General features: G+C 34.2%; 1 protein-coding gene across 5 annotated transcripts in view; it reads right to left on the bottom strand.

Moving 5' to 3' along the window:
• Positions 1–21979, bottom strand: part of LOC136024936 (ionotropic receptor 25a-like) — a 121117-nt gene that overhangs the window by 9410 nt on the left and 89728 nt on the right. For 4 of the 5 annotated variants that reach the window (XM_065700524.1, XM_065700523.1, XM_065700525.1 and 1 more), the window contains 3 exons: positions 20570–20820; positions 16854–17053; positions 11759–11891 (listed from right to left, as the gene is read on the bottom strand). In XM_065700524.1, coding sequence (XP_065556596.1) covers positions 11759–11891; positions 16854–17053; positions 20570–20820 — 584 coding nt within the window. The remainder of the gene's footprint in view (positions 1–11758; positions 11892–16853; positions 17054–20569; positions 20821–21979) is intronic. The other variant, XM_065700527.1, reaches the window with a different exon arrangement.

Below are 21979 nucleotides of genomic sequence, written 5' to 3'. Positions count from 1 at the left end.
AATGTCTTAGTTTGTGACTGAGCATCAAAAATCTAATAAAAGCACTTTCGACTACAAAAAACTGAACGAACATCATAGATACTAAGTGTTGTAGTTACTAACAGAATACCGAAAAAATAATAGAAAAGCACTTTTACATAGAACAAACTCAGCTAATAAGTAAATTCTGAATGTCTTAGTTGCTCACTGCGCATCAAAATCTAATAAAAGCACTTTTGAATACGATAAACTGAGGGAGGTGATAAATTCCGAGTGTTTTAACTGCTGACAGTCTTTTGTGTAGTTGCTGAGAAAAAAAAAATCAATCAAAAGTAATTTCGTATACAACTGACTCAAGTACTACGTACATTCAGAAAAGTTTCCTAGTAGCTGAATGAGTATCCAAAACTTAATAAAAACACTTTATAAAGTAAGGTGGTACATAAATTCTGAGTGTTTTAGTTAATGGATAAGCACCAAACAAAAACACTTTTGACTACAACAAGCTCAGCTACTTGGTAAATTTTAATAGTTTAATTTGTGACTGGGTATCAAAATTTAATAGAAAACAACTTTTGAATGGAAAAAACTCAGACAGTAGGCAAAACCCGAATTACTTAGTTGGTGACTTAGCGTAAAAACCTAATAATAGCATTTTTGACTACAATAAACTGTGGGGACTTGATAAACTCTAGTGTTCTAGTTGCTGACGGAGTACCCAAAAAATAATATTTAAGCACTTTTGACTGTAACAAACTTAGCTGCTTAGTATTTTACAAGTCCTTTAATTTGTGAAAGGGTATAAAAAAATAATAGAAAGCATTTTGCATAGGACAAATTCAGATAGAAGGTACATTCTGAATACCTTAGATTCTGACTAAGCATCAAAAATCTAAGAAAGGCTTTGATGTAGTTACTGACAGAGTTAAAAAAAATGATAAAAGCACTTTTACAGGGAGCAAACTCAGCTAGTAGGTAGATTCCGAATGTCTTAGCTGCTGACTGCGCATCAAAAATCGAATAAAAGTATTTGGCTACAATAAACTGAGGAAGTAGATAAATTCTGAGTGTTGTAGTTGCTGACAGAGTATCAAAATAAAAAATAAAAGTACTTTGCACTGCAACAAACTCAGCTACTAAGTATTCCATAAGTCCTTTAATTTATTACTCGGTATAAAAAAACTATTGGTAAAGCACTTTTGCATGGAACAAACTATGACAGTAGGTAAATTTCGAATGCCATAGATTCGACTGAGAGTCACAAATCTAATAAAAGCTCTTTTGACTACAAAAAACTAAGGGGACTCGATAAATACCGAGTATTGTAGTTACTGACGGTTAACAAAAGAAAAATAATTCTAAAATTACTTTGACATGGAAAAAACTCAGGGTAATTCGACATGTCTTAGTTGCCGACTGCACTTCTAATCTAATAAATTTTCTTTTAACTACAATAAACTAAGGGAGTTAATAAATTCCGAGTGTTGTATTTGCTGACTGAGAACCAAAAAATAATAAAAGCGATTTTGACTACAACAGATCAGATACCAGATAAATCGAAGTCCTCTAATTGGTGTTAAGGATAAGGAAAATTTAGTTAAAAAGAAATTTGCATAGAACGAACTCAGCTAGTTGGTAAACTCTAAATCTTTTATTTGATGACTGAATATCATAAATTAGATAAAACCACTTTTGCATACAGCAAATTGAGCTAGAAAGTAAATTCAGAATGTCTTAGTAGCCGACCGAGCATCCAAAATCTAACAAAAGCACTTTTGGCTATAATAACTGAGGGGACTTGATAAATTCCTAGTGTATTAGCTCATGGCTGAGCATCAAAAAACTAATAAAAGCCCTTATGACTTCAAAAACTCTGACATTTGGTAAATTCCAAGCCTCTTAACTGGTGACTGGGTATCAAAATTGATAGTAAAGTGCATTTGAATAGAAAGAACTCAGATATTAGGTAAAGTCCAAGAGTCTTAATTGCTGATTGTGGGTGAAACCTAATAAAAGCACTTTTGAATACAATGAACTGTTGAACTTGATAAACTTTAGTGTTCTAGTTGCTGACAGTATTCAAAAATAATATTAAAGCACTTTTGACTACAACAAATATAGCTACATATTATTTTCCGAGGTTGTTTAATTTGTAACTGGCTATTAACAACATAATAGAAAAGCTTTTGTATGGAACAAATTCAGATTATAGGTACATTCCGAGTACCTTAGATTCCGATTAAGTATCAAATATCTAAGAAAAGCTTTTCTGACTATAATAAACTGTGCCAAAATAAACAATAAAAGCACTTTTCACAGCAACAAGCTCAGCTACAAAGTATCTTCCAAATCCTTTAATTTGTGACTGAGTATAAAAAATAATAATAGTAAAGCACTTTTGAATGGAACAAACTCAGATAGTACGTTAATTACGAATAACTGAGATTCAAACTGTTCATCACAAACCTAATAAAAGCTCTTTTGACTGCAATAAACTGAGAGGACTCGATAAATATCGAGTGTTGTTGTTACTGACAGAATACCAAAAAATTAACTATAAACATACTTTCAAATGAAACAAACTCAGAGTAATTCCAAATGTCTTAGTTACTGACAGTGCTTCTAAACTAATAAAATTTTCTTGACTACAATAAGCTAAGGGAGTTGATAAAGTTCGATTGTTGTAGTTGCTGATGGAGCACAAAAATAAATAAATTCAGCTAGTGGGTAAAATCTAAATCTTTTAATTGTTAACTGAGTATCAAAATTTAATGAAAAGGACTTTTGCATACAAAGATTTGAGCTATCGAGTATATTTGGAATGGTTGAGCATCAAAAATCTAAGAAAATTACTTTTGACTACAATGAACCTAGCGAACTTGATGCAGGATGGCGTTGACTTACGGAACTGGGTTGGGATTTATGCAGACACAACTAACTCAGTGATGGGATGTTGTAATAGTTTGGCAACGCTCATAATATCCAAGTATCCCTGGGTTGTGATTGTGAAGTGCTCGTGCCATATTTCCTATTCTTGAGCTCAATTTGCCTATTTTACTATTTTACTATTTCCTATTTTACTATTTTACTTCCTATTTTAGGCACAATGCAAAGTAAATACATGCATACTAGCAATGTCAAATATACACCTAAGTTCCTGAAAGAAAGTTTGTTGCTCTTGCTCCTCCATGATGGCTTTCTTTTCAACAAACTACAAGAGACCTACTAGAGCAATGGGATACCTTGACACTTTACTGGACAGATCTAGCAGTTGAAGACCCGTCACATGGTAGCCGCCAGGTTTTATTGACACTAAGGAATCCCTATCAGGGGATACTAATGGAGTTTGTAGAGTATGTTCCTGGAATCTTCAACGAACTCAAAACGCTTTTCAAGAGTGAGGGGACCATTTTTTTCAAGCAGAAAAGAAGTAGAATCTGTAATGAAGACATTCTGCATGAACTTCCTTGCTGTTTGCTAACTTTGGAACCAAAAAAATATCGCATGTAGACGTTGCCAAGGAAGACAATTACCTTAAGCTTGACCACGTGTATCTTGGTTTGAATGCCGAAAGCTTCCTTTCGGATTGAATGTCTGATCCTCAATTCATCAAAAGTAGCAAAAAATTCCGACTTTGTAGTCGGAAGCTTTTGAAATGTTCCTTGGTCCAATCGTATTCGGTTTAGCAAGGCAAGAGATCTTTCCTCGAGGGAAAGAAGGCGAATTGGGGGTTTAATGCTAATGGTGCCTGGGACCTAGTAGCGTAGAACTCTTATACCACGGGAAAAGTACACTTATCAGAACCCTGACGGTCTTGCGAACCGCCAGAGACGGGACACGTAGAAATCCGTGGAGCGTGGAAGTTACACTGACTCCTGAAGTACCGCTTGGTTACTCTAATTGAATTAGAGATTCCTCAAGACCGACGAAACCATAAGACCCCCCCATTGTAAAACCGGCACATAAATGGAAAGGAATAATATCAGATAAAATACTGGATAGCTTGCTAAACCGAATACGATTGGACCAAGGAACACTTCAAAAGCTTCCGACTACAAAGTCGGAATTCACTTAAGAATATTGCTTCACATTTCAGTTCTAACGGTGAAGAAAGTCATCTGCTTTAGAATTTTAAAGCTGTTGGGTTATATTTAACCAGCTTTTTAAGTGAATCATCAACGACCTTGTGGTTGTGGCTGTCTTTTCGTTTTAGTCTATATTTCAATTGAAGAGTAGTCCAAAGGATGGGACTGGGTAGTCGACTGTGCTTTTAAGTCGCGATCGATTTTAAGAGACTAAAGACTCTTTCTACTACTACATTTGAAAATTGGAAAAAGATGACAAATCAACACTAACTAAGTCAACATTTTCACAGTTCATGTCATCTTGGAGGCAAATTAAAACCAAATCTCGCCATTCCCTTTAAAATGCTTGCTTTGTTCCACTAAGGAAGTCCAAAGGATGTGAAAAAAGGTTGCCGAGTTTTAGCTTCGCCTGAAAGAGCGAAACACGGATTCACAAGCTCAACAAACTTGTATATTTACCTTCAAACGAGAATCTTTTCTGAATTTGCGTTACTGCTTCTTTGTAAAATTCCCTGGGCATACTCATACTTTTTTGCTGCTTTTGGTGAATTGGGGATCAGACATTAAATCTGGAAGGCAGCTTTCGGCATTCAAACCTAGATACACGTGGTCAAGCTTAAGGTAATTGTCTTTCTTGGCAACATCTACATGTGATATTTTTTTTTGTTCCAAAGTTAGCAAACAGCAAGGAAGTTCATGCAGAATGTCTTCATTACATATTCTACTTCTTTTCTACTTAAAAAAAAATGGTTACCTCACTCTTGAAAAGCGTTTTGAGTTCGTTGAATATTCCAGGAACATACTCTACAAAATCCATTAGTACCCGCTGATAGGGATTCCGTAGTGTCAATAAAACCTGGCGGCTACTACCATGTGATGGGTCTTCAACTGCTAGATCCGTCCAGTAAAGTGTCAAGGTATCCCATTGCTCTAGTAGGTCTCTTGTAGTTTTTTTGAAAAGAAAGCCATCATGGAGGAGCAAGAGCAACAAACTTTCTTTCAGGAACTTGGGTTTATATTTGACATTGCTAGTATGCATGTATTTACTTTGCATTGTGCCTAAAATAGGAAATAGGAAGTAAAATAGTAAAATAGGAAAATTAGTCAGCTTTTTGCAGGCAAATTGAGCTCAAGAATGGGAAATATGGCACGAGCACTTCACAATCACAACCCAGGGATACTTGGATATTATGAGCATTGACAAACTATGACAACAGCCCATCACTGAGTTAGTTGTGTCTGCATAAATTCCGACCCAGTTCCGTAAGTCAACGCCTTCCTTTTTCAGTGCTTGCAAACACTGGCTTGATTTGTCAAATGCCACATCTATAATTCTCTCTTTGCAAGAGAGATTCCAGTACAATCCGTTCGACTTATGGAACTTCAAGTTTAAAAAACCGATAAACTTGAGTTAGAATTAGGGGAAAAACATTAAATAACAAAACCTCTAGAAACAGCCGAGCCGGGGCCGCACCTTGAAATTCACCGATGAAATTCTGTTGGAACTAGCTAGTTCCAGCCGGTGCCGGGGAGTCGACGATGTCTTGTGTCCTGATTTGTAATCTACTAACGTCCAAGAACATTGTATCTTTCTTTTTTTGAGCTATATGTGTTTTGCAAAGACTTAATTTTTTTCTGACCTTAAAAAATAGTCGGTCAGTCCTTTACAGGGTCGTAACCAAGTATATATATATATATATATATATATATATATATATATATATATATATATATATATATATATATATATATATATATATATATATATATATATACACATATATTAATATAATATATTAATATATATATTATATATATATATATATATATATATATATATATATATATATATATATACATATATATGTATATATATATATATATATATATATATATATATATATATATATATATATATATATACATATATATATATATATCCTAGTGCAGTGGCTGAAGGTTGAGTACCCAAAAAATTATAAAAGCACTTTTGAGAACAACAAAATCAGATACTTGGTAAATTCCAAGTCTAATTGGTGTCTTAGTATCACAAAATTAATAAAAAAGTACTTTTGCGTAAAACAAACTCAGATAAGAGGCAAAATGTGAGTGTCTTAGTTGCTGACTTAGCGTAAAAACCTAATAAAAGTACTTTGAATACAATGAACTGTGGGGTCTTGATAAACTCTAGTGTTGTAGTTACTGACAGAGTACCAAACAATTTATAAAAGCACTTTTGACTATAACAAACTCAGCTACTTGGTAAATTCTAAGTCTTTTAACTGGTGACAGTAGTAGGTAAATTTCGAGATTCTTAGTTGCTGACTGAGTACAGAAATTTGATAAAAGCACTTTTCACTACAATAAACCTAAATTATTGATTGGCTGAGCACCAAAAAAATTTAATAAGAACAATTTTGACTTTGACAGACTCACCTAGTAGGAAAGTTCCAAATGTCTTAGTTACCGACTGAGCAACAGAACTTAATAAGAGCAATTTTAATTATGATAATCGAAGGGAGTTGACAAATTCCGAGTGTTCCAGCTGCTGACAAAAAACTAAAAAATAAAAGCCCTTTGAGTACAACAGACTCAGCTGGCTGGTAAATTCCAAATGTTTTAGGTACTAACCACGTATCAAAAAAATAATAATAGCGCTTTTGAATACAACCAACTCAGCTACTTGGTAAATTCTGACTCTTTTGATTGTTACCTAGAACCATAAATTAATAAAAAGCATGTTTTCATACAACAAACTCAAATAGTATATAAAGTTGGAATGCCTTAGTTACTGACAAAGCACCAAAAATTTAAAGTACTTTTTACTTCAATAAACCGAAAGGACTTAATAATTTCCGAGGGTTTTAGCTGATTTTAGAGTAAAAAGGACTTTTGACTACAGCAAACTCAGATACCTATTAAATTTCAAGTCTTTTAATTGGTGATTGGGTATTAAATTAATTAATTATAAAATACTCTCGCATGGAAGTAACATCGATAGTAGATAAATTCCGAATGTTCTAGTTGCTGACCAAGCAGAATAATCTGATAAAAGTACTCTTGACTTAAATCGAGGCTACAGCAATGCCAGACACACTAACCTGACCTAAACGAACCTATCATAAAAGTTGTTAACCTAATGTAATATATCTTCAAGCTCATGTGGCCTGTGTGCGTAAATAGTTAGAATTTACCAACTATCTAGGTTTATCGTAGTTAAAAATGCCTCTAATAAAATTTTTATGATCATTCAGGAATAAAGGCACTCAGAATTTACTTACTAGCTGAGTTGTATGCAAAAATGTTTTTTATTAAATTTTTTGATACTCAGTCAACAATTAAAAGACTCAAAATTTACCAAGAAGCTGAGTTTTAGCAGTTAAAAGTGCTCTGATTAAATTTTTGGTATTCAGCCAGTAAGTGGAACACTCAGAATATATCAACTCCCTAAGTTAATTGCACTCGAATCCACTTTTATTAAATTTTTGATAGTCGTTTAGCAAATGAGACAATCGGAATTTATCACTAGCTGTGCTTTTTGTATGCCAAAGAGCTTTTGTTTATTTTTTTTATACTCAGTCACCAATGAAAAGACTGTTGGTAACTAAAACCCTCAGAATTTATCACCCATCTGAGTTTGTTGTACTCAAAAGTGCTTTTCTTGATTTTTTGTTGTATTCTGTAAGAAACTAAAACACACAGAATGAATCAGCTCTCTCAGTTTATTGCAGTCAAATTTTTTATTCAATTTCTTATCCTCGGTCAGCACGTACAACATTTGGAATCTACGTACTTGCTGAGTTTGTTCTATGCAAAACTGCCTTTTAATTGTTTTTTAATTCTCAATCACTATTTAAAAGACTTTGAATTTACCAAGCAGCTGAGTTTGTTATAGTAAAAAGTGTTTTATCAATTTTTTTGGTGCCTAGCCAGAATCTAAAACACTCGGAATTTATGAGCAATCTGAGTATATTGAAGTCAAGAGTGCTTTTATTATATTTTGATGCTCAGTAAGAGGCTAAAACACTTTGAATTTATCTACTATTTGAACTTATTGCATGAAAAAATATTTGTATTAAATTTTTGATGCTCAGTCCAAAATAAGACGGTCGGGAATTTACCTACTAACTGCGTTTGTTGTACGCAAAGGTGCTTTCATTATTTTTTTTTATATTCGGGCACCAATTAAGTCTCAGAATTTAAAAACAAGCTGAGTTTATTTTACTCAAAAGTGCTATTATTCAACTTTTTGGTAAGCTGTCACCAATTCAAAGAAGGAATTTACCAAGTAGCAGAGTTCGTTGAGTCACAAGTACTTTTATTGATTTTTTGATAATCTGTCAACAACTAACACAATCAGAATTTATCAAGTTCCCTCAGTTTATTGTAGCGAAAATGCGTTTTTTGGGTTTTCAGAATTTGTCCTCAACTAAAAATTTGAAATTTACCTACTAACCAAGTTCTTTTCATGCAAATGTGCTTTTCTAAAAAAAATTTGATACCCTGCATCAGTTATAACATTTGGAATTTACCAGGAAGTTGAGTCTGTTGTAGTCAAAGGTGCTTTTATTAGCTTTTTTGTGCTCAGCCATCAGCTAAAAACATTCGGAAGTTATTGAGTCCCCTATGATTGTTGTAGTCAAAAGTCCCTTTAGTAGATTTTTGATGCTCAGTAAGCAAGTAAGACACTCCAAATATACCTACTAGCTGAGTTTGTTCTATATAAAAGGGCTTTTATTGATTTGTTTTGGTGTTCTTCCAGTAATTAGAACACTCGGTATTTTATAAAGTCGCCTCAGCTTATTGCAGTCAAAACTGCATTTAACAGTAAATGGCGATGAAGACTACACTGCTTTCCCATCACAATAATCAGATACAAGAAGAACAATAGTAAATAATTTTCTTAATACAGTCGAAATCTAATTTGAATCAATATATTAGCTCTATGTCCAGGGACCGTCCTCAGCAAAGCATAATGATATAAGAGAAAAAAAAACTTACAACAACATACAACCAATAAAACCAAAACGAATTTCTTAATAAATAGCACCAGCATCCTTACTTCAGCAAAGTTAAGCCAGGACTGATGAATAAAGTTAGACGAAACAAGGAAATTCATTGAAATGAAAGGAAAATAATGAAAAACAAGTTTTTAGTGATAATTTTGTTTTTTGGCAGCTAACCTGAAAGATTATTTGTGTCATAATAGGGAAAATCATGACACAAACGTATCTATGTTTTCTTCATTTCGTATTTCGAAAATATCACAAGTGAATTTGTTTTGTTTTAAGTATATTTTATGTCATTTTGAGACATGTACAAAAAAGTGGAGAAAATTGCTAAGTAAAAGCAAAATAAAACAAAATTAAAAATTCAAGAAAATTAAGTACAAAAAGAGGGGAACAAAAAGTTGGGGGATGGGCACTGAGGGCATTCAGAGGTGGGACATGAGTGACCAAAAATTGCCTCAAAATAAAGAGCTGATATAAGCGGTCATTCCCATGAATATGCTGATACAAGCGGTTACGCTATGTCTATTTTAATCCATTCTGTCAATTCAAGTTCAATATTATATCAAAAATTCTATTTTTCCATTTAAAATCAAATAAAACAGAATACTTAAGAATTCATTCCTCTGATTACGCTGATTCTACCATTCTATTTCTTTTCAAATAACTCGGTCTACTTAAGTGTACATTCTTCTGATTAAGCTGATTCTACTAGCCTATTTGAATTCGAATAAACCGGTATGCTTGATTTGTCATTCCACTTATTCAGTGAAGTTTGAATACATATTAATCATGTCCTGGCAGATTTATGAAAATGAGGTGCCGACTGGAATAGGCAAATGAGATTTAAGGTATATGCAAATGAGGTCTAGGGCATACGCAAATAAAGCTTCAGGCTCTAGAATAAGTATCCACAATGCCAATTCTACTATAATGAGACAAGTTACTCAAATAAATTTGTACTCTAAACAAATTTTACTCTAATCTTTACTCAGAGGGGGATGCTTCCCACCAATTCTATGGGAGGTGGAAAGCCTCCCTTCTCCAATATGCATATATATGAAAGCTAGCATCCCCAAGAAACTTTGATACGACAATATAGTATCCTATTCTGTATATCTTGTTTGTTTTTTAAAGGAGGGGGAGGGGGCAAAGTGGGCTTAAAGACACATATTAGGACAACTTTGCATTATAAAAGAAGTTACAAATGAATAGATGTTAACTATTTTCTTTGAAAATTACTTTACGTTTTCACCACAGTTCGTGCTACTAACTTCAGGTTAGTACTGAACATTGCTGAATAAGAAGATGCTTATATTCGAAAGGTTTTATGTGTGGTTGAAAAAGCATGCATGACTTCAGCCAAAGCTTGCGCTTCAGGATATTTAATTTTACTGACCGTAAATCCGAGGCTAAGATTACAGTATAGAAGCGGAAAATCAAAAGATGTGGGATAGAGTCCACAAAAAGTGTCTATTTTCTATCAAATCCAAAATCTAAGAGTTTCCGGACTTACTTATGGCATATTCGAGGTTACTATTATGAGACTAGCTCTCGTTTTGACCACAACTTTGTGATTATTGTAGGGATTTAGTTGTCCAAAATCAAAAGGCATTAATTAAAACTTTCACAAAGGGTTCAAGGTCTTTGCCAAACAGTGGTATATAATTTTGGTACTCATCGAACGGTGGTCTTCCCAGGTGTCCTAAGTTTACCTCATCCTTTAGGTCTAATAAGTCGAATTATCACCTCCATAGCTCCGAGATTCTTCAAATTCCACTTGAATAAAAGAGTTAAAAACTTGTGACTTTTTATTGAAGTTTGAATCGGTTAATCAATTTTCTGAATTTTTTCTTCTACATTGACTGGAACATTCCAATGTGTGGTTAATAAAGGCCAATCCTTGAAGCCATTACTGACCTCGGAACAAGATTCAATTCTTTTCTGAGCATAAAAAGAACGCTCGCATGTAGTCGTAGTAACGGGAATCATTGCATCAATCGTCAAATTATTAGTTAAGGGAAATACAGTGCTTAGGAAGTGGGTAATGCAGTGACTCCAGAAACTGCCTCTGACTAAGAAATTGCTGACGCAGCTGATTCAAGAAGTAGTCCATAATTACGATAAATACAAAAAGTTGGTAATACGTCTCAGGATCCTCTTTAGCTGTTGGGGAATTGTCCCTATATGCATGTTTCAGAGCCCATCTCGGCACTCTAAGGCTGATTTCAGCATCTGGACACAGTTCAGCTACTTCAGTAAAAAGTGGAAGAATTAGAGCTTCACTCCTCTCTCTCATATCTCTTTGCCACACATACATTCATATCACTTTGTCAAACATATTTCAACCATCTTTCGAGTCTAATGTCCTCAAGAACTCTCCCAAGCCTTTATAAGTAACCAAATTTTCTTGCGTTTTGTTTGCTTTTGCCAAAAATACAACCGCATGGTTTCTAAAAGCTTGATTAATTTTAAGATGTGTATCTTTATTCCCTTTGTTTCTTGTGAGTTGAAAACTTGTTACTTTTTATTGAAGCTTTAGTCGGTTAATCGATGTTCCGAATTTTGTTTTTGCATTTTTTGGTTATTCTTAACCTCACATTCTTATTTTCCCTTCTTTGCCCACTCTTGCCCCCTCTCTCTCAGCTATATCATTTATATGTATTATTTCAAAACGGGTTTTACGCTTCATTTAGTCGATCTTTCAAGGGTGAGCCATCCTGAACAGCAAGAGCATAAGGTCTTCTACTGAATTCTTCACCAACCATCACCAAGTCACAGTTCTGCATAACCAAATAGCGGATATCGGTAGCGTCACCTACAATAAAAAGATTGGGCTTGAAATATGGATCCAAAATTTAAAATTATCCTTATAGCTTTAAATTTAAAATTTAAACATATAGCTTTAGTTGTTGAGCATAAAAAAAGACAAGAGGAAGGGAAATTTCATGAAAAATAGACAGTAGAAATGAAAAGTAGTTACAATATCCCAAACATTGACCATGGTTCGTTCATGCTCCGCGGTTGGTGAACATTATTCTCCAGATGTTTCGTAGCTTAAAGGCCTGTTATCCAGCTATAAGTTGAAATTTTTAAAGGAATAGTGTTTAAAAAAAATTTCAATTAACCTGGTTATACTTAAAACCACGGAACATAACCTTTCAAGCTAAGCAAAAATTGCAAGTTCTATCCAGCCTCTTTTGAAACTTGTACTAAAATCGGTAATGGCGAAAATTCTTATCCAGTGCTAAAACTCCTGGTCTACTAATTTTACTGCAAAAATGTCACATTTTTAGGCTCCAAGATGTTGATACAAAATGTAGATAGCATTTTATCATAGTCTCATTCTAATTCTATCTGGACCATCCAGTATTTCACGTTATAACCCCTTTCCAACGTTCATGGTATATTTGGTAGAATAATTGTTATTTAGGAAGGCACAGCAAATTTTCGTGATTGATTGTTTGCCCCTTTTTGGATTTCTTGTGCATTATTATTTTGAAAAACTTCCCATAAAAAAAGTTTTCAAAGAAAAATAAAAAACCATCTTAAGCCAAAGACCAGCAGAAATAAAATCCAGTAATAATTCTAAGTCAAAACGATCACTAATAACTATTTAAGAACAAATGAAACCCAAACGAACATAGATTAAAGCAAAAGATCATAGAAAACGTAAAGAAAGTAAGTACTAGCATAGAAGACTCAATAAATCTTAAAAGGAGTAAAAATTAAATTGAATATGCAAGTCAAACTTAAAAAAAATGCTACAATAAGGAGCTTGGCTACTGCCCAGATCTCCTTCCCTAACCGTAAAAGTCTAAACTGTATTGCGTCAGTTGGGTTTTATCGAAAACTGTATTTATTTTGAAGAGTGTGATTTAGTTTTTACAATAGTCGACGGCAAATAAGAAAATTATGATAATCAAAGCGACTGGAAATAACATATGAAAACAAGTTGAATATTTAATATATATGTATAGTGATTTATGGAATTTCAGAAATTCAAGGTTTTATTTTTTCTCAATATTTTAAGCATAAAAGAAAATATTTGTATTTTTAATTATTTTATATTACAGGAGCACTAAAACTTTCAATTTTCCACAGAATGAGCAACTCCAAAGTTTATAAAACCAGCTCTTCCATATGGATTGCCCCTTGTAAAATAATTACAATAACAATAATAAATAAATGATTATTAATGTATTGAAGCCCTATGGCTCTTTTAAACAGTCCGTGGTAACGAACTGTAAGTAAGGAGGGACCCGGCTAGATAGTAACCGAAATTCTAAAACACTGATTTTAGTACACATAGATACATCAAAAGAATCAAATTTTTATGCTAATTTCAAATATATAAGTTTCATAAAGTTTAGTCTTGCCCATTAAAAGTTACGAGCCTGAGAAAATTTGGCTTATTTTCTAAAATGAGGGGAAAACATAAAATATTACATAAAATAAATACATAAGATATTAATGAAAATCATTACATATATGAAGGGGGCTACTCTTCCACAGCGCCTCGCTTTTTACGCTAAAGTTTGAATTCTGTCCGAATTGCTTAAGAACGACTTCTGAAATACCCTGTTTTTATTTATTTGTTTTCTTTATTTCCCTCAAAAAATGAGGAGTAGGCTACAATATAAATGTAAGGAAAAGACAAACGATAACACTTACAATAAAAAAAATACCAAATATTGATCAAACCTCAAAAAGAAAAAAAGATGCAAAAACACTTGCTAAATAATTTAACCTGTAAATCACCAAGACCCAGAATTATTACTAAAAAACAGAAACAAATTGTGGCCTAAAAGGACATTTTTTGCCTTGTCTTCAAATGTTTTATATTTTTTCTTTATACAGACTACGGGATCCTTCATTTTAAGCTTTAAAACAATCTCAGTGTTACTAAAAGAAAGGGGAAAACCAAGCAAAAATTTACAAAATTTAAAAAAAGAAACTTTAATGGGCGAAAGATCAGAAGGTCGGAGATTATGGAAAAGGAGGGATAGGAACAATATATGAGGCAGAGCAACAGCGCTATACATACGACCAAGGACGTCCCGACGGTAAAGACCCGGAAAACGAATTAAAAGACCAAATGCCTTGCGTAGTTTCATCTGAACATGCCATGACTGGTTTAAAATCTCTTTTCGAAGCAGCATAGGGCAATTCCAAATAAGTGACTATTGGTGAAGACTGAAAAACAACACCATTGCCGCAACCGAGAGTCGTCCTGACATTATCTTCTAAACAATTTATAACAAAAAATTGACATTTTTCAAAACTGATAGAAAGGCCTAAATCTTCAAAATCAATTAATTAAAATATTAAAATTAGAAACAAGACTAGACTTGGACCGGCTTAGAAGGATAATGTCATCAGGATATGCAATGTAAGACAGATTTCGAGATAATGAAACAAAAGAGCAAGAAAGAGAATTAAGGGCAGTAGCTAAACATGAATTGAATATATAAGGAGAAATAATTCCTCCTTGTCTAATTTCTCTACCCACTTGAATTAGTTTGGACTGAGATGAAGACGAACTCGAACAAATACGGATCTTTAATCCAGATTACCAAGAGCGAAGGACTCGAGTGACAGCTAGGGGCAATCCAGCATGGATTAACAGATCCATGCTTTCATTTCTGATAACAGATCATTCTGTTATCATTTCTGATAACAGAAATGTTTTCAAAGGCCCCTTTGATATCAACCAAGAGGGCGTATTGCAGGTTGACCAGAAATTCTTGCTTCTTCAATAACTTTGCTGAAAGATGCATGGGCGTATTTCTTCAAAGCTTTTTCTTCAAAGTATTAAAAACTTTAGCGTAAAGAGCTATGTGTTGTGGAGGAGTAAACCCTTTCATATATGCAATAATTTCTGTTCGTTTTAAGTTTTAAAGTCGTTCCTTACTTTCAGTTGAAAAACTTGCTTGTTTATTTAGTACTATAGGCAACGCTAGAGCATTCTCGGATTTATTGTCAATGGTGTTTTCATTGTAAAAGCATTACACCACCCAAGGGCACACCCAGCAATAAATTTCGGGGAGGGGGATGAATGAATTAACTGAAGGGTAGTAGTACAGGTTAAAAAGGATAAATAAAGTTTTTATAGTATAAGATACATTATTTAGTGAGACAACCCTTTAAATATGTAATTATAAAGCAAAATCAAACGTGCTCTTTTTTTGCTGTGGTCTAGTTTATCCAAATGTCTTCTGCATTGACCAGAACATTCCAATGTGTGGTTAATAAGGCCAATTCTTTAAACCATTCCTGACCTCGGAACAAGATTTAATTCTTTTCTGAGCATAAAAAGAACGCTCGCAGTGACAGGAATCACTGCATCAATCGTCAAATTATTAGTTAAGGGAAATACAGTGCTTAGAAAGTGGGTATTGCAGTGACTCCAGAAACTGCCTCTGACTAAGGAATTGCTGATGCAGCTGCTGCAAGAAGTAGTCCATAATTACGATAAACACAAAAAGTTGGTAATACGTATCAGGATCCTCTTACACTTTTACGAAATTGTCCCTATACGCATGTTTCGGAGCCCATCTTGGCACTCTAAGGCTGATTTTAGCATCTTGACACAACTCAGCTACTTTAGTAAAAAGCGGAAGAAACATAGCTTACACTCCTCTCCCTGATATCTCTAAATCCACTCTTAAGATCGTCAGCAGGTTTGAGAAAATATACGAAATCTATAGTTTCTGATTGCAAAGATGTCGAACAGACTAAAAACCTTACTGACAGTAACTTTAGCTGCAACAAAACAAAACTCCATCCTCATAGCCTTACAGATAATAATAAACTTCTCTTTAAAGAAAATGATTGTTATTAATTTCTCCATCCATGTAGTCTCACAAAATTTGTTCAATCCTGTTTTTTTTTGTCCCTGTGATAGGATTACTTTCTTGAATAATTTCTTTGAAAATTGCACTGCGTTTAGGTGAAATTCTAAAGAAATCAGTGACTTCTTTCAAAGTTCTTAGACAATTTTTTATTACAGGTATGTTGTACAAATGACACAGGGCTAAGTTTAAGGAGTGACTTGCACAATGAAGATAAACTGCAAGGGAAAAACTTTCACAGACAACAGCAGCAGAACCTTGAAACTAGCCGCTCATAGATTAAGCTCCAACTTAATCTTGCTCCTGAAGTATTTTATTTTGATTCTCATTTCATATAGGGTTCACATCAAAGAACTAAGTTCTGCTATCAACAAACTGTTTCCTTTAAAAAAAATCCATTAATTTCTGAAAAAAATGTTGATTTCAAACATCATTTGACATGATGACGACTAATTAACAAACAGGGGCATAGACTATTGTATGAACACTGGAAAAGCATACGCGTGATTTATATGAAGTTTAACGATCTTAGAAGCACGAGGTTATAACAGCATGTCGCTTATTGGTAGCATTTTGGCATTGTCCCTAACTCTATATTCACGAAACAAAAACTTTCATGTGGAGATTGACGCAGATTACCCACTTGTTGTGCATACATTATTCTATATTAATTTGAATAAGAATCATCACGAATTTGTTTAAGTTTTGAGACAGATTTGTTTTAAATTTTATTTTGTAAAATAGATAAATTATTTATTTTCTTATCCTCCTCACAATATGAATTGTGGTGTAGATTATCCTTTCGTATTAGTTTTTTTTCGGAATTTGGGGGATTCTGAAATATCCAATCTGAAATCTGATGATTAAGAATTTGGGAGAGGGGAGTGTATCCCCATTATCCCTCCTGGGTTAGTCCCTGAACTCACCTAAGAAGGCAAATCCATGACCATCAGGAGACATATCCCGGACGCGATCCACAGCTTCACTTATGTTAATTGGCATTTGATTGTCTTGAATTGTCTGCCACATTTTGGTATATTTGTCGCTCACAGGGTAATCCCAAACAGCTAGCTCAGACCTTTCAGATTCTGGCATACTTTCATCAAAACTCAGATTTTTCCATATCCTTAAATAGAAATAAGGAAGTGCACGTATATTTCAGCTTATTTTAAACGAATAAAAACCCTGCAATAAATTGGATAGCCAGAGAGCAACTCGAGTTAACGATGTAAAATCATGGAAGTCGCGTTTTCAATATACAGTGTGTCCAAAAAACAATACCACACTCAAAATTACTAATAACCACACCATTATCAATGGAAACAACACAATTATCAACGGACGGGGGCCACCAACAGTTTACGTTGTACATAATTTGCCCAGAAAAATTTTGTACCTTAGATGCATGATTTACGTGATATTCTACCCTTGCATAGATGATTAACGGTACGTTGACAATGGCAATGCAGAGGCAAAACTGCCTATTGGCAATTCGATCACGCATCCAAAGCGAACTACTGTTTAGCTTCAAGTCAAGCAAAAATAAAATATTGGCTACTTTTGGCTATTCAAAATACGCGGCATTTAAATGGTTTCTCCTGAAAACGTTTTGTGCCTTTTCGTGATTAAGAAAAAGCAGGTTTTTTTCAACTGAAAGTAAGGATCAAAACTTAAAAATCAAATGAACAGAAATTATCATGATTTGGGGAGGACAACCCCTCAACAATACCTCGCTCTTCACGCTAACGTCATTTAGAGTGCTCAAAAAGCTATCTCATTCTAATTTAATTAACCATGTGTTTCTCCTTTTGCTCGTAAAGAATTGGGATGCAAAGTCTTACTTTAGCGTAAAGAGCAAAGTATTTAAGAGGGGGGCATCCCCCACATCCCACCACCAAAAATTCCCACAGAGAAAATTCGCCTAACGAAAAATGTCTGTTTACTTCCCAATAACAAATGCGATGTGTAAGATATATGCACTTGTCTTTTCTTTTTGAATTAAATAAAAAAAACAAGCTTTTGAACTGAAAGTACGGAACGAAACTAAAATTTAAAACGAACAGAAGTTATTCCTTATATGAAAGGTGTTGTTCCCTCCTCGACGCCTCACTCTTTACACTAAAGTTTGACTCTTTGTCACAACTCTATTTTACAAAACAATAAGAAGACAATCCATAGTAGATAAATTAGCTAGGAAGAGATTATTCAGCCTTAAACACCCACCAAAATAGACCAAGCCCAGAGGAATTATCCATTAATCAGAATCTTGTATTACTAATTTGTCGTTTATTTCAATACAGTAACCCCTTTATGAAATTAAATGGAAAAAAAATAAGTTTTTACTAAAAGTAAGGACCTAAATTACAACTTCAAATAAATGAATCTTTTCAATATATGAGAAGGGTTCCCCCTCTTAAACCCCTCTCTCTTTACACTAAAGTTTGACTATTTTCCAATTCCTTGAGAAATATTTCACAAACATTAGGACCGTTTAATTAGCATAAAAAGCTTTGTCAAATTAGTAGAGACGTTAGTTTAATGAATATGTGATTTAGGAGGGTATATCCTCACTCATATATGGACTTTTTTGTCTTTTTCGATGTTTTTATGTACTTTAAGTTGAAAATATGCTTTTTAAAATTTCAAACTCTTTCACCGCCACTCTTTCATAACAGGTGATTGCAGACTGAAAAAGGCTTATTATTCTTATTAAACGCCATTGTTTTTCAGGAGTCACTTTTAAGGAATTAGGACGAAAAGTCAAAAATTCAGCGTAAAGAGCAAGGTCATAAGGAGGGGGGGGGAAACCTTTCATATAAGTAATAATTTCTGTCCGTTGAAGTTTTGATGCTGCTCCTTACCTTCAGTAGAAGAAACTTTTCTATAATTGAATTTCTGATCGCTTTTAACAACACAAAAAAATATGGCTGCTTCCTCAATGAAAAATTCCTTTACCCACGGAAAAAATCCACCTTGGAAAATTGTTTTCACTCAAAAAAGGCCTCCCCCTTTACAGGGGAATTTCTCCAAGACAATTCCATTCTAGTTGAAAATTCCACCAAAAAAAATTCTTGCAGATGGTGAATCGGGGGTGAAAATTTTTTTCTTAGCGCACTTTCATTTGAAAAAGACTTTAATTTCTGATTGCTTTTAAAATCATGTCGGTAATCCCGGTCTTGGTGGAAGTTTCCCAGTAAAAAGTCAGTAAAATGTTTTTTATAGCAAAGGTTTTTTAGGGGGGATAGGGAACAAAAGTAACTTTAAAAACGCTTCAAAAATGTGAAATTGATATATATCTACTTCCCCACGGTTTCTGGGAATACTTCTGGTCTACGCTGATATCACGAAAGTAAAGACATACACTTGATCCCGAAATAAGCAGAATTCTCTCCGTAGAGGAGGAGGACTGTCCTTTTCTTGTCCACACCTCCAACTCTAGGTTGCAGAAACTTGGGAGTGTGCTCATTGGATCAGAAACTGAAAGTTCAAGTCCTTTGCGTGGCGGCGGAATTTTCCGGGTGGTTCTGTGGAGGGCTATTTTCTGGAGGGGGGGATTTTCTGCGGGGGTATTTTATAAAGGGGGTATTTTCTGCAGGGGTGGGCATTTTCCAGGTGGGTTAACAGCGTCCACCTAAAAAGGATAAGTAAAGATAAAAAAAACGCTAATGTTTTTAATAAGAAATACGCGTCAAATTAGGCATGGTTAATGACGATAAAAACCAGAAAAGAACAGAAACGACTAGTAATCAGAATAAAGGGATTACAAACAATCAAGTGAAGAATAAAAGGTGGAAATCAGATTTACTGTTTTCAAAAGAAGAATTGAGAGAAAGAGTCAAACTTTAGCGTAAAGAGCGGGGCGTTGATGAGGAAGCAGCCCCTTCCAGATACGAAGTAATTTCTGTTCGTTTTAAGTTTTAATGTCACTCACTACTTTCAGTTTAAAAAAAAAAATATTTTTTTATTATTTAATCATTAGTAAGCCTTGGTCTTATTTTGGCAGAAGCGGGAATGACATTGCTTGGGCATCATCTTGATAATGCTAGATATCTTGAAAACGACCATTTTTATCTGAAAATGATACTTCTCTCTTGAGTTACTACTTTTACATCTACGATTAAACAGTCTGAAACTATATTTTAACAGCGTGAACGTTTAAATAGAAACACGCAGCACAATTAATAGGTTCCCCGAGCACACTTGTATAGTGGTGATCAATATTGAGAGCACAATCCCTGGAAAGAATTAATTGAAGTTAGAAATCATTAGATTACGTGAGAAACGACTAAACTAGAATAAAAAAAAAATTAAAGAAGATATTTGTGCACGTTCAACAGCTAATAGATCAGAGCGAGTAGTTGGATATGCCACATGTTACTCAAGGTTGGCTTTGCAGGGAATGTATTTAGATCTTCAGTAGTCGATATAATATATTATTCATATATTATATATTATAATAATATATCATGAATAATATAATATAATGTATTATTTTGTCCCCCTTGCATCCCTGGCCATGGAGCCTTTCGAGGAGGAATAAGCGTATTGTAATTCCATTTTGACTTGTATTTTGTATTGTATTGTATTGACTAAACTTCTTATTCTTCTTTTTCTTCTTTAATAAGGCAGACGAAAATCTTACTCATAAAATCTATTTTCTATTCCGGCCATTCTTTCAAAGTATGCCATTGCAGACGATCCTTCAAGAGGAGCATATTTGATTTTGTACTGGGTGACAAGGTCATCTAGCGATTTGACTGGAGTTTCTAACCGAGAAACAGTCAAAAATGCAGCCAAATTTGCAGTATAAGATGATACTATGATAAAAGCGAAGAGCCACCATGTGGCCGAAACAAGGCGTCCGCTTAGGTGCTTAGGAGCTTCACCACCGCCCTGTGGAAGAGACAATATATATAAAACTAGAGGATTCAGATTTAAGTTAGCTTTACCTATAGAGTATAAATACTAAGTATCTGGAGCAAAAAAAAATGTAAATATATGAGTTAATGTTTACTCCATAAAATAGTCACCTCTTCTCCCCTCTCTTGTGTATTCATGATGATGCTAAGCAAAACAATCTGCACCACAGAGTCCTATAAACCCACTGAAACCGCACTAACTGTCCCGAAATAATATGATTTAAGGTTTATTCAAATTGGTGGAAACGAAAAAAAGACATCAGGAATCTAGGTAAGATTGAACGATGGCTGGTGCAGAGTTTTGGAATTGTGACTAGACAATATCACCCTCAAATTCGTGCCGTGTGGCAGAACGTATTGTCTTAGATATTTGTCATTGATTGCAATTCCATGATCTTCCCACTTTGTCCAGTCTTTCCATCTACTATCACAAGTAATCTCTCAGCTGGTGACCATAATTCAAATGTTTTGAATTTTAGTTACATTTCATTTGACGTTTAATGTTGTAGATCTAGTGCTCTAGCGCGCATACTATCATCGACTTCTTTCCTGTCCTTTCTTAAATGTTTTCTTTTTAAAATAAATTAAAATTACGTTCTGGACACGATTTGTTCATTCTAGGCCTCTTGGGTATCACCAATGTCAGAACTGGTCAGTAAAACGTGAAAATCTGACTGTATAACTTTGCTGAATATTTCCATTTCGAGCAAGATAAACAGACAGCAACAGCAAGGATGCAGCTACTATAGCTTTTCTTGGCAAAATCAGCCATCTATCACTTCCAACCATCCCCGCCCTTTCCCTAACCTAGAAAGATAGCTCCATATGCGTATTGCATGGAATCTATAAAATATTAGTAAAGCACGGAACGTATACTTTAATGGCAAAAACATAATTAAATATTAATAGTTTAATATTCTTAACACGAATTTAAAGCGAAAAACATTAACTAAAGCCAAGGACAGGAGAGTCGTTGGGGGAGGGGGTAACTGTCCCCAATAATTTATAAAAAAAATTATTATATAGCCTGTGCCCCTTGACTCTCCCGATGTAGACCCCTTTTGCCCCCTTTTCCGAACAAAAAGCCTGGAGTTTCCTCCCTGGCCGTGGCATTTGTGACAGAATTTTGTAAA

Source organism: Artemia franciscana, chromosome 3 (assembly GCF_032884065.1).
Source record: "Artemia franciscana chromosome 3, ASM3288406v1, whole genome shotgun sequence".
Lineage (NCBI taxonomy): Eukaryota > Metazoa > Arthropoda > Branchiopoda > Anostraca > Artemiidae > Artemia > Artemia franciscana.
Note: the sequence above shows the minus strand (reverse complement) of the source record. Positions and strands in the feature narration are given on the sequence as shown.